At 41.7% G+C, this 12,773-nt stretch overlaps 1 protein-coding gene across 50 annotated transcripts in view; it reads left to right on the top strand.

The window, feature by feature from the left end:
* Positions 1-12,773, top strand: part of LOC129745126 (cell adhesion molecule Dscam2) — a 212,790-nt gene that overhangs the window by 123,833 nt on the left and 76,184 nt on the right. For 9 of the 50 annotated variants that reach the window (XM_055738028.1, XM_055738027.1, XM_055738017.1 and 6 more), the window contains exon 10: positions 6,531-6,815. The exons of 16 other annotated variants lie outside the window; for them this stretch is intronic. In XM_055738028.1, coding sequence (XP_055594003.1) covers positions 6,531-6,815 — 285 coding nt within the window. Of the gene's footprint in view, positions 1-1,910; positions 2,199-2,252; positions 2,541-2,932; positions 3,221-4,426; positions 4,715-5,444; positions 5,730-5,906; positions 6,192-6,530; positions 6,816-6,887; positions 7,173-7,578; positions 7,876-8,205; positions 8,503-8,591; positions 8,889-8,986; positions 9,284-12,773 lie in introns of all 50 variants that reach the window. 25 more of the 50 variants (XM_055738020.1, XM_055738019.1, XM_055738004.1 and 22 more) reach the window with 12 other exon arrangements.

Genomic DNA, 12,773 nt, shown 5'->3' with positions numbered 1-12,773 from the left:
AACTACAAATACTTCGGCCCGTTTTCTTCGGAATCTTCTCCATAAAAAGTTTTTGGGCAATATGACGACTCACGAATTACCCACGTACCGGCTCTGTTCCCTATACATCACCTGGAGTCTTCTGACCTTTGATCCCAACAAGAATCACCATGAAATCTTCCTCTGGCCATTCGTTAGTCCTTTTCATAGACTCATAAACTAGACCACGTATGTACTGTTGAAGTACTGTAGCAGTTAAATTGCCGGACCCTGTAATATAGTCAAACATCTCCTCTAAATGATTTTAAGCCTGACTCCTGCTTCAACGACTCAAGGTATGACTTCCTCCACGTGACTCGATGCCGGTTTTGTGCCGATCGACGTTTCACCCGGATAGAACGAAATTACTCTGATACTCCGCGGGGATGGCGTTACCATATCCTTGCCCGCGGCTTACCTAAAGGCAACCACTACGCTGTCGAACGTGCCTTAACTTTGTAGCCTCAATCGTGGGATTGGACGCATTCTACTCGACAGCTCCTCAGTTATTCGGTATTCCTCTTTTTTCTCGCAAATCTATGTTTTTACTCGGCAGCTTTTCGACACGCTCGAGGCTCCTAAACCCTACAATTTGATGGTTATTCGATGATGGTATTACGCCGCTCAAGGGACTTGCCTTAATTTGAGAATCTCTCTTCTTGGAAGGTTTATTTTAAGAGTGGACATTAGACTGAGTCGATTTGGGGTCATTTTTGAATTTCTCAAACCCTGGGGTCTAAAAAGCTTCGTCTTGGTCAAAAACTCATCCATGATTTTTTGCAGAATTTTCAAGTTACGTTTACATGAGTAAATTTGAACTTTTAGGTTTGTATGGGAAAATAGAATATTTTGAACTGAAAAATCAACATTATTTTTGATTCTTGTGTGGAACCGAGCCAGCTGACAGTTTTTATGCCAATTTATAAAATTCTGAAAGTAAATTTTCCGCTTAACAACTTTGTAGAAGACCGTAACTTCGTATCTTATTAGGCAAAAAAGTTATTAGCTGTTTAATAGAGGTATGTCTTTTCGCATTGATATTTAATAAATTCAGATAGGCTGAGATAAAAGATCTTCCTTGTTGGCGATCCGGAGCCAGCATCTTCACTTGCTGCCAGCCAAGGTTTTCGTTAACTGTGCGGATTTCAGCGGCTAGACTACGCCGCCACGAGCTTCCGTGCCAGCGTCTTCTTCGATGCCCATATGGATTACAGTCAAGCGCCTCTCTGCAAATTTCGTTTTCATCCCTTCGCAGCGTGTGTCCAATCCATCTCCACTTACGTTCCCGAGTCTCGATTTTTTAGCGCCTTTTGATGACACCGGCGATGTAGTTCCACGTTTGACTCACTGCATATGTGCACCAAGTTTCCAGTTTTATGCCCATCTGGATTCCAGTCAAGTGCCTCTCTTTGCAAATTTCGTTTTCATCTCTTCACAGCGTGTGTCCAATCCATCTCCACTTACGTTCCCGAATCTCGATTTTTAGCGCCTTTTGATGACACCGACGATGTAGTTCCACGTTTGACTCACCGCATATGGGCACCAAGTTTTGCACCCGTACAACAATAGGGATTTGAACGTGGTCTTGTCTTATTCCGGAGTTCATTGGAAACGAAAGTGCTCGAATACTCCCCGGTGATAAAGGTTATCCTACTAATGTTATGAGGTTGTCATCTTAGATGTAGTTCAAGAGAGCCGTGATTCGTGATCTATGATTTCAGCTACCTTTGATCTAGATAATATTTGTTTGAGTTGTGCTGAAATGGTGCCTTTAGGTTTAAACATTCGTTTGAGATGAAATGCATTGAACGCTTGAGCTCTATTTTTATACCTTACATTACTACCTTAACAACTTCTTACAACTTTATAACAAAAACGCACACATTCGCCAGTCATTCCCGCCATTATGCCCTTCGAGTTCGGTGAGGAACCGTTCGATATGCTGACTACGACGACGGTCAGTTGCGCCGTTATCAAGGGTGATGCGCCGATCGAAATCAACTGGATGTTCAACGGGAGCACCATAGTGTCGAATGATGGTGTAACGATAACAAAATCGGGCATGAAAATGAGTATCCTCTACATCGAATCGGTTCAACCTCGACATGCTGGGAACTACAGCTGCGTAGCCCGTAATAAGGCGGGATTTGTGGAGCACAGCTCCGAACTTAAGGTCATAGGTTAGCGAATTTAATGTTTTCCTTTTACATACCCTTTTCCTTATTTGGGCCCAGTTCCTCCAATCCTTCTACCGTTCGACTTTGGCGACGAACCTGCCGACATTCTTAGCACAACGACGGTTAGCTGCGCCGTTGCCAAGGGAGATGCACCGATCGAAATCAACTGGATGTTCAACGGTAGGCTGATAAGCTTCACCGAGGGTTTGGCGATAACGAAGTCGGGGCAGAAAATGAGTATTTTGTATATCGAAAGTGTTCAGCCGGAACACGCGGGGAACTATACCTGTGTAGCTCGCAACAAGGCCGGGTTTAGTGAACATAGTTCAGAGTTGAAAGTAATAGGTTGGTTGGTGTTTAAGCTTAATTTTTGTTTTGATCCCATTTTTCCCAAGTTCCTCCGATACTGATTCCGTTCGACTTCGGGGAGGATCCGGTGGATATGCTCAGTACGACGACGGTAACCTGTGCGGTTGCTAAGGGGGATACTCCGATCGAAATCAATTGGATGTTTAATGGTACTAAAATACACTCAAACGACGGTATTCTGATAATGAAGGGGAGTCAGAAGATAAGTATGCTATCGATCGAATCGGTACAGCCGCGACATGCTGGGAACTATACTTGTGTCGCTCGAAATAAAGCGGGCTTCGTGGACCATACCTCGGAACTTAAAGTTATAGGTTAGATATTACTGTTTGTTCTTTTTTTATGATTTCATCCAACTCAAAACCTAGTTCCTCCGATTCTACTTCCGTTCGAATTTGGTGAAGAACCGGCCGATATGGCCAGTACAACCATGGTTAGCTGTGCAGTTGCTAAGGGCGATACTCCGGTCGAGATCAATTGGATGTTCAATGGGACGGTTCTGAACACCAATGATGGGATTCTGATTACTAAAAGTGGCCAAAAAATCAGTATGCTTTCGATCGAATCTGTGCAGCCAAGACATGCGGGAAACTATACTTGTGTAGCACGAAACAGGGCTGGGTTCATTGAACACACCTCTGAACTTAAAGTGATTGGTATGTTGTGTTATGTAGCTTTTAGTTTTAACTCCTTCTCCTCCTTTGATCATTCCACTCTTAACAGGTCTAGTAAGGGTTGTAGTATTTTGAAAAATCTGGTTCGTACAAGTTATTGAAACTTTTTAAAATATAATCTAGCAGCATTGTTTTCCGATATAATTCTCAATAGTTGTTCCGGTTATGATTCCGTTCGATTTTGGCGATGAACCGTACGATAGTCTCAGCTCTACGCTGGTTAGTTGTGGCGTAACGAAGGGTGATACACCCATTTCTATTTTGTGGCTGTTCAACGGTAAACCGATATCAACCAATGATGGTGTCCTTATTTCTAAAAGTGGACAAAAAATCAGTATGCTGTCAATAGAGTCGGTACAATCTCGCCACGCTGGAAATTATACGTGTGTCGCTCGAAACAGAGCCGGTCAAGTGTCTCACAGTTCCGAACTTAAAGTTATTGGTAAGCTAATCTAGAATTTTTTGGTTTTTGATTTTTCGTTCTCCCGATGATCCACCAACCTAGTTATTCCTATCATTCTACCGTTCGAATTCGGGGAGGAACCCTTCGATATCTACTCTTCTACTACGGTTTCATGTGCGGTAACTAAAGGGGACTCACCAATCGAACTTATTTGGTTATTCAACGATCATCGACTACGTACCAGTGATGGTATTCTTATAACCAATACTAACCAGCGACTAAGTATGTTATTTATCGAATCTGTTCAACCGAGACACGCCGGAAATTACACATGCATAGCTAAAAACCCTGCCGGACAGGCTCAACACTCGTCGGAACTTAAAGTCATGGGTTAGACACATTTACAGCTGTACATTTATTTCTTTATTTCCCTCCAAAAATACACACAAACTCCAGTCCTTCCCATCATCATGCCGTTCGAGTTCGGAGATGATCCCTTTGATATCTACAGTACGACTACGATCTCCTGTGCTGTAACAAAAGGAGACGCTCCCATCGAAATCATTTGGTTGTTCAACATGCATCGTTTGCGAACCGGGGATGGGATCCTGATCACTCCTAGTGGTCAGCGGATAAGTATTCTTTCGATCGAATCCGTACAACCAAGGCACGCGGGAAACTACTCGTGCATCGCCAGAAACAAAGCCGGACAGGCTGAGCATTCTTCGGAACTAAAAGTGATGGGTATTCAAGCTATTTTTAAAATCATTTATCCTCTTTCCCAGTCCCTCCCATTGTCCTGCCGTTCGAGTTCGGCGAGGAGCCGTTTGATATCTACAGTGCGACTACGGTTAGCTGTGTGGTCACCAAGGGTGATCTGCCGATTCAGATTAAGTGGCTCTTCGACGGGCACCATTTGCTTACCGGGGATGGGGTACTGATCACTAGCGGAGGGCAGCGTATTAGCATCTTGTCCATCGAATCGGTACATTCGAGGCATGCCGGCAACTACAGCTGCTTTGCCACCAACAATGCCGGGGAAGCTCGGTACGATGCCGAGCTTAAGGTTATGGGTACGGGTCTAGAGTTTTCTAACGTTTTGTCCCTTCCTTCATCCATCCATCCGTTCAAAATCTACAGAGTTGTTTAAGGGGAGAGTCGTCGTCTGTAATTTTTAAATAATTTAGGGGTTTTAAAGCCGAATTCTGTGTCTGCAAAGTTGAAACCTGAAATGCCGTGTTAGGTGTACTGAAACAGTGTAACAGTCTATTCTTAAACAATCGTACTAAACCGATTCTCCCACGTCCTTTCGATGCAGTGCCGCCAGCAATTACCCCGTTCACGTTCGGAGAAGACACCCTGAACTCGGGCGAAAGTACCGCGGTAAACTGTATGGTCTTCAAGGGTGACGCTCCGCTGGAAATCCGTTGGTACTTCGATGGGAAACTGTTGCCGACCAACGAAAATGGCGTTGTGATTGCTCGAATGTCGGAGCGTCTGAGTTCTCTCAGTTTGGACCCGATAGACTATCGGCATCGGGGGGTCTACGAGTGTCGCGCTCGGAATAAGGCCGGTGAAACGATACAATCCTCGGAACTGATAATCAATGGTATCGTTTGATGAGTTTGAATTATTTGAAGCTTATAATCATTATCCTACGCCCTACGAACCCTCATCCTTCCCGTTTGTTGATAGAGTTTGTCCGAAACAACGTTGAAGAATTTAAAAGCTAATTCGTTCTAGGTTAAAAATGTTTAAGAGTAATAATTACAACAATGCTAATGAAATTTTGGGAACATTTAGCCCTTCCAGTGATAAACCCGTTCCACTTCGAGGAGGAGGTAGACTCGGAAGAGAGTGTTATGGTTACTTGTCACGTATCCAAGGGGGATCTTCCGATAGAGATTACGTGGCAGTTCAACGGTAAACCTCTGCGGATAAGTTCAAACATTGAAATAACCTCCATCGGAAAAAGATCCAGCTCGCTGAACATACCCTCGGTAACGGCCGATCATTCGGGAGTTTATACCTGTATCGCGAAAAACATTGCCGGTCTCCGGAACCAATCTGCAGAACTTTTTGTCAATGGTATTAGGACAACACACTGTGACTACAATTGCACGTTCCTGTTTTGCATGCACATTTGTGATTCCCCAAACTCCTTGTCTTCGAACACCAATCTTCATATAGAGGGTTGGGGCTGAGAAATAATTTTTCAATGTTTATAATAAGGTTTTAAAACAAAGAATTTTTGTATTGGCGCAGTTCCTCCGAAAATATTCCCCTTTAGCTTCGGGGATGAGCCCATGAACTTTGGCGATTCGGTTTCCATCCAATGTAACGTACCATCGGGAGATCTACCGATCGGAATTCGATGGTACTTCAACGGCAAGGACATCGACGATTCGTCCGTTTCCATCACCAACATCGGCAAGCGCTCCAAAGTGTTAACAATAGACTCGGTTACGGGACGACATGCCGGAAACTATTCATGCGAAGCCTCTAACAAGGCAGACGTTGTTCAATTCAGTGCCGAGTTGAACATCAACGGTATACCTCTTTTAAGATAGATTTAACCTTATCCTAGCACCTTACCAACATCCCTACAGTTCCCCCAAAAATACTTCCATTTGACTTCGGTAAAGAATCGATGAACTCGTGCGAGTCTGCCTTGAAGCAGTGCCACATTTAAGCTGTGGGTTTTTCCGCTTCAAATACGCCGATACATCAACTATTATCTTCACGAAAATATTAAAACGTGCTTAGCATCGATGCGTTCAAACTCCTAGTCTGAAACACTAATCTACATACGTATTTGAGGGATGGAATTTCAAAATAGGTGTGACTTCAGTTATACAATTTTAAACGAAGAATTTTGTATCGTCCCAGTTCCTCCGAAAATCTTCCCCTTTAGCTTTGGAGAAGAGCCCATGAACTTTGGCGATTCGGTGTCCATCCAGTGTAGTGTACCTTCGGGAGATCTACCGATCGGAATTCGTTGGTACTTCAATGGCAAAGACATCGACGATTCGTCCGTTTCCATTACCAACATCGGGAAACGATCGAAAGCGTTAACTATTGATTCGGTTACGGGACAACACGCCGGCAACTATTCATGCGAAGCCTCCAATAAGGCAGATGTTGTTCAGTTCAGTGCAGAACTGAACATCAACGGTATACCTCTTTGAAAATAGATTTAATCTTATCCTACCGCGTTTTACCTCCACCTAACCAAGATCCCAACAGTTCCTCCAAAAATACTCCCATTCAGCTTCGGGGAAGAGTCGATGAACTCGGGCGAGTCTGCCTCGGTTCAGTGCAACGTTCCTGCCGGGGATTTTCCGCTCCAAATACGCTGGTACATCAACGATCTGCTCATTTTGGATCCAACAATTACCGTGACAAACATCGGAAAACGTTTGAAAGTGCTCAGCATCGATGCGGTACAGGGAAGACATGCAGGGAATTACACCTGCGAAGCAACGAATCAAGCGGGATCGGTTTCGTTCTCTGCCGAGCTGCTCGTCAACGGTTTGATAACACTACTTATTGTTCTTTTCACCTTCCTCTACCCTAAGTTCCTCCCAAGATCACTCCATTTTCGTTCGGTGAGGACCCAATGAACTACGGCGAGTCGGCTTCGGTTCATTGCAGTATCGTATCCGGAGATTTTCCGATCCTTATCGAGTGGTACTTTAACAATCAGCTAGTTACGGAGGTGGAAACGTTGGACCGCATTACGGTTGCTAGTGTAGGAAAACGCACCAAAGCTTTAGCAATAGACGGGGTCAACGAACAGTACGCCGGCAACTATTCCTGCAAGGCCTCAAATCGGGCAGGATCGGTTCTGTTTAGCGCTGAATTGATAGTGAATGGTGAGCCAAGCGTTTTACATGAAATTATTTCCTTCCATTTTCCCTTTTCCGTGAAACAACAGTTCCCCCGAAGATTTCTCCCTTTTCGTTCGGCGATGAGCCCATGAACTACGGCGAGTCGGCATCGGTAACGTGCAACATCATATCCGGAGATCTTCCGGTGATGATCGAGTGGTACTTTAACAATAATCCGCTGATTAACCGCGTCGATTTGGATAGGTTAAACATAGCTGATTTTGGGAAACGCACCAAAGCGCTGTCCATCGATGGTGTTGATGAGCGATACGCTGGAAATTACAGCTGCCGGGCGACGAATACGGCAAGCTCGGTAGAGTATACCACGGAACTTATCGTTAATGGTAAATTTTGTAGTGTTTTCATGTTCATGACATACGTTTTACCCTTATAAATCCAGTCCTCTTGAAACCTTTAGAATAGGAAAAAGTCCGGAAACTAGGTCAATCAATGTCACAGTACTATGACGTATTCGACCTAAAGAACCTTCAGCGGAGCCTTTAAATAAATCAAGTGTTCCTTGCTTTTCGACATGATGACAACCGAACAAAGATTCACTTTAGTGTCATTACTCTGTGGCCGGAAAATGTTACTCTAGAAATGTAAATTTAGCGTGAAGATAACTGGGAACAGTACCTCTCAACGACCCTGTATTATGTTTTTTGTTTGTTCAGTGCCACCGAAAATTGCTCCCTTTTCATTCGGAGAAGAACCCTTAAACTATGGCGATTCGGCATTGATTTACTGCAGCATTACCTCCGGAGATTTTCCCGTTCAAATTGAGTGGTATCTGAACGAGGTATTGATCGACGATCTGGACCCATTTTACAACATCAACCAGGCGAACTTTGGCAAAAAAGCCAAGGCTCTGTCCATCGATGGGGTCAACGAACGACACGTGGGCAATTATACTTGCCGGGCTACGAATCCGGCTGAGACCACGGCTTTCACCGCGGAACTTTTCGTTAATGGTTCGACCATGTTACAGAAGCTTTTTTCATATTTAAAATTTCAATTCCTACTCCTTGTTAGCTCCTAACCATTCCTTGATGTTTTCTAGTCCCTCCTAAAATAGCTCCCTTTATGTTCGGCGAGGAAGCCCTTAACTACGGTGATTCGGCGTCCGTTCAGTGTAGCGTTATCTCCGGTGATACACCGATAATGATCGAATGGTTGTTCAACGGAATTCCGATTGGAAAGACGAACTTTGCCGATAACGTCAACATTGCCGACTTCGGCAAACGAACCAAAGCCCTCGCCATCGACGGTGTAGATGCCCGATACGCTGGCAACTACACCTGTAAGGCAACCAATCGGGCTAGCTCGGCGTACCACACGACCGAATTGATCGTGAACGGTTTGTTAAAATGTTTACGATTCCGCGACCTTTTAAACTGTCTTCCATTCAAACAGTCCCAATAACCCCACAATTTTAACTCCTCATCCCATCAACAGTTCCTCCCAAGATTCTGCCGTTCAGCTTCGGTGGCGATCCGATGAACTTCGGGGATTCGGCTTCGATACAGTGCAGCGTCATTTCCGGGGACGTGCCGATCCGGATCGAGTGGCTGCTGAATGGGAATGCGATCAGTGCCATCGATAGTCTGACCGGGCTGATTACCACCGACTTTGGTAAACGGGCTAAGGCGCTGAGCATCGAGGGAATCAATTGGAACCATGCCGGCAACTATAGCTGCCGGGCGTCGAATGCTGCCGGGGTGGTGGAAGTTAGCGATGAGCTTATCGTCAATGGTAGCTGAAGTTGATTTGAAGATTTTGTGTTTGAGTATCCTAATGTCCCGTTCCCAAATTTTATTGCTTTAGAGAGTGAGAAAACTTTAGATGGTGATTTTAAGTACACTGCTCCGAATCCCATAGCGATACTTTAATGTTTGTCCACATTCAGTTTATGAAGCCATGAATCGGCTAAGACGGTGGTTTAGTATTTTATAGGAAATAAATTTACAATACGTGGCTGTAACTGCGTATTATGTAGTAACAGGGTGGGTCTTTCAAAGGCAGGCATTTAAGGACTGTACTCGAAAATAATGCAACCCTTCCTTCTGTGAATAAATTTTGATAGTGTGGATATAATTCAATGAAATTTTCAACAAAACCAGCGATAGCTTCTTTTTTCTATTAAGAATAACAAAGAAGATGGGACCGAATGACAAAAAGGTCCTTAACAAAAAAAAATAGAGAAAAATTTGGCGACACGTTGGTGTCATCTTTTTAATTCACTGTGAGTCACCTTTTTCCAAATTCTGAGCAATTTAGAAGCCTTTGCCCAATTTTTTGGAGCCTGCCCTTTGAACTAAGCTGAAATTTTAATTTTGAATGTAGTTTTTAGAAGTTTGGAAGATTTTGTTCCTCCGGACCAAAAAAATATACAGGCTTTTTACCATTCTCTCGTAATGGAACGATGCCAGATCCATCCAAAACAGAGCATCAACTTCGTGTGAACTATGCTCGAAAGTGAAGCGGGTGCATTTTAAGGCATTCTTTTTTATACATTTGGCCACCGTACGCATTGGAAACTGAAGTTATGGCTGTTTTCTCCTCAATTTCCCAACATTTTTCGAATAGTAACGAAAAAAGCATGTGCGGACTTGAAAATTTTGGACGAAATGGAACGTTTCTGTTGTGATTTTTTTCGAGAAATCTAACGAAACCTGTTTGAACCACCGCTTGCATAAGAAACTGGAGTTGTGGCTGTTTTACTCTCAATTCACCTACATTTTTCAAATAGTTAATAAAAAACATGTTTGGACTTGCAAATTTTAAACCAAATGAGACTTATGTAATGTTATTTTTTTCCGAGCAATCGATTGAAGCCTATTTGAGTCACCGCACGCTTTGTAAAATGGAGTTATGGTTGTTTTACCCTCAATTCTCCTAAATTTTTCAATTATTTCAGAAAAAAAGCATGTTCGATCTTGAATTTATTGGAGCAAATGGAACGTACCTTGTGTGATTTTTTTCCGAGGAACCCAACGAAGCCTATTTTAGCCTCCGCATGCATTGGAAACTGGAGTTGTGGCTGTTCAACCTTCAATTTCCGAACATTTTTCAAATAATTAGGGTAAAAACAGCCATTACTCCATTTTCCGAAGCGTGCGATGGCTCAAACAGCTGTCATACGATTTTTCGGATAAAAATTAAACTAGAATAGTCTGATTTAGTTTAAAATTTTAAAGGCCGAACTTAGTTTTTTCATAATTAATTAAAAAAAAATAGGGGAATAGAGGGTAAAATCAGCCCTTACACCATTTTTCGAAGTGTGCGGTGGCTCAAACAGCCTTCTTTCGATTCCTCGGAAAAAAAATCACTCAAGGAAAGGAATAATTTTCGTTCAAAATGTTTAAGCCTTAATAAGTTTTTTTTCTGTATTGTTTACAAAAAAATTGGGGAACTATGGGTTAAAAAGGCACTATATCTCCGACCGTAAGCTTTTGCGGCTTCTGAAATTACGTCCAATCGATTCTCCGGACATTTCCACCGTAGGAAAGTTTTTTTTAAGATTTGTTTCGTGTAAGAGGGAAGACATTTAATTTCTTCGCGGTTCATACACCTTTTTCCCCATTGTACAACGGGCCAATTTTAATTTGAAATCTTGTCGGCGGGCCGCACATAATATATTTTTTTTAATAATTAGCAGAGCTTCACCTCATTTTTATAACTTCAAGTTTTTGACGAGAACGAATATAATGTCATAATAATATAATGTCAAAAATGAAAAAAAATTTGAAGTAAAGGAAAACGGATTAGAAACAAAGAAATTTTTATTTATGCCAGAATCAAAGAAATTTTCCTTTGATTGGGGACCAAACAAAGGAAAATTTCTTCGTCCTAAAAAACTTTTTCGCTGCGTGCAGAAATTCAACACGACTCTTTCAATACCTGGTATTAAATAGGTACATCACATGACAAAATCTTTATCATTTTTAAATTCTCATATTTTTTTAATTTTACTTCTTGGCAAACATTTGTTCTTACAACTTTCTTGTTAAAATCGATGGTTCTATTCGTCATCACTTCCATTTAAAAATCTTCTGGAGCTTACCACAGTGATAACTAAATGTGTAAAAAATATATATTTAAATAAATCACCGTCTTCTTAGCGTTGGAAGTTTTTAATTTGAAGTTCTGTTTTGGATCATTGCATTGAGATGTTGAACAAGGTTGTCGAAACCACAGAAATATGTTCAATTTCATCTATTTTTAAGCAACTATTTTCAAAACTACATTCTCGATACTAAAATTATTTTTACAGATTTTTATAATTTTTAATCTTATTTGGTCATTATTGTGCTCGAATAAAATGCATCACTTTGTTTTGTTAATAACTTTTGAAAGCGTGTATGGAAATCCATCTAAATTTCAGTGGAACTACCTCGTGATGTTATGTTTATATGATTAAAAAGATCGTTTTTGCTATTTATAGACTGTTTGCCGAAAAAGTATCACCGAATTAATCCAAAGGTCCAAAGGTCAATAGAATCTCAATCAACTCTTGAGCTGATAAAAAATTCTGATTGCTTGGAATTAGCGCCTCAAATAAAAATCAGCTCTTAAATTCTTGAAACTCCAGAAAGGGTAAATTTTGTAAACCTTTGTAGCAATTGAATTTAGAATAAAATATTGAAATTTAAATTCGTTTAATTCACTTTCACCTTAAGAATTTGCAAAATGTCATTTCTACCGTATAGACAAATTTCAAAGTATTTATCTGGGTACGTTGAAACCGGAAAAAAATATTAAAATCTTAATCAGGAAAAACCGGGAAAAAACCCGGGAATTTGTTATGGACATCCGCTGGCCACCCTGATATCGTCCAAAGAAGATGTGCATAGACTTTAAGTTTTGGGCACCACTCGATCTTCAAAATTACTCAAAATTATAGAAATCAATAGAGAGATTATCATTTCTGTGGGACTTACGGAAGTGCTGTTGAAGTAAAACGATCGCCTTTGTAGGCAGTTTCTTAGTATATTTAGTCGTTAACTGTGTCAAGAGTTAGCTAACACTAACTGATTTGCAGCTTCCATAGATCGTCAGCCATCTCAAGTACTAGAAATCAAATTTTACTTCTTGTCAAAGAATAATTTCTGGCGATAAATCTGCCAGATGCCCGCTAAAAAGTTCGTTTTACAACCCGTTCCGAAATTTTTCAAAATATCTCCCCGCTTGCGTTCCAAATATTTTGCGCACGATTTGACCACCGTATTTTGTTTATTTTAAC

This window comes from Uranotaenia lowii, chromosome 2 (assembly GCF_029784155.1).
Source record: "Uranotaenia lowii strain MFRU-FL chromosome 2, ASM2978415v1, whole genome shotgun sequence".
In the NCBI taxonomy this organism is placed as follows: Eukaryota; Metazoa; Arthropoda; class Insecta; order Diptera; family Culicidae; genus Uranotaenia; species Uranotaenia lowii.
Note: the sequence above shows the minus strand (reverse complement) of the source record. Positions and strands in the feature narration are given on the sequence as shown.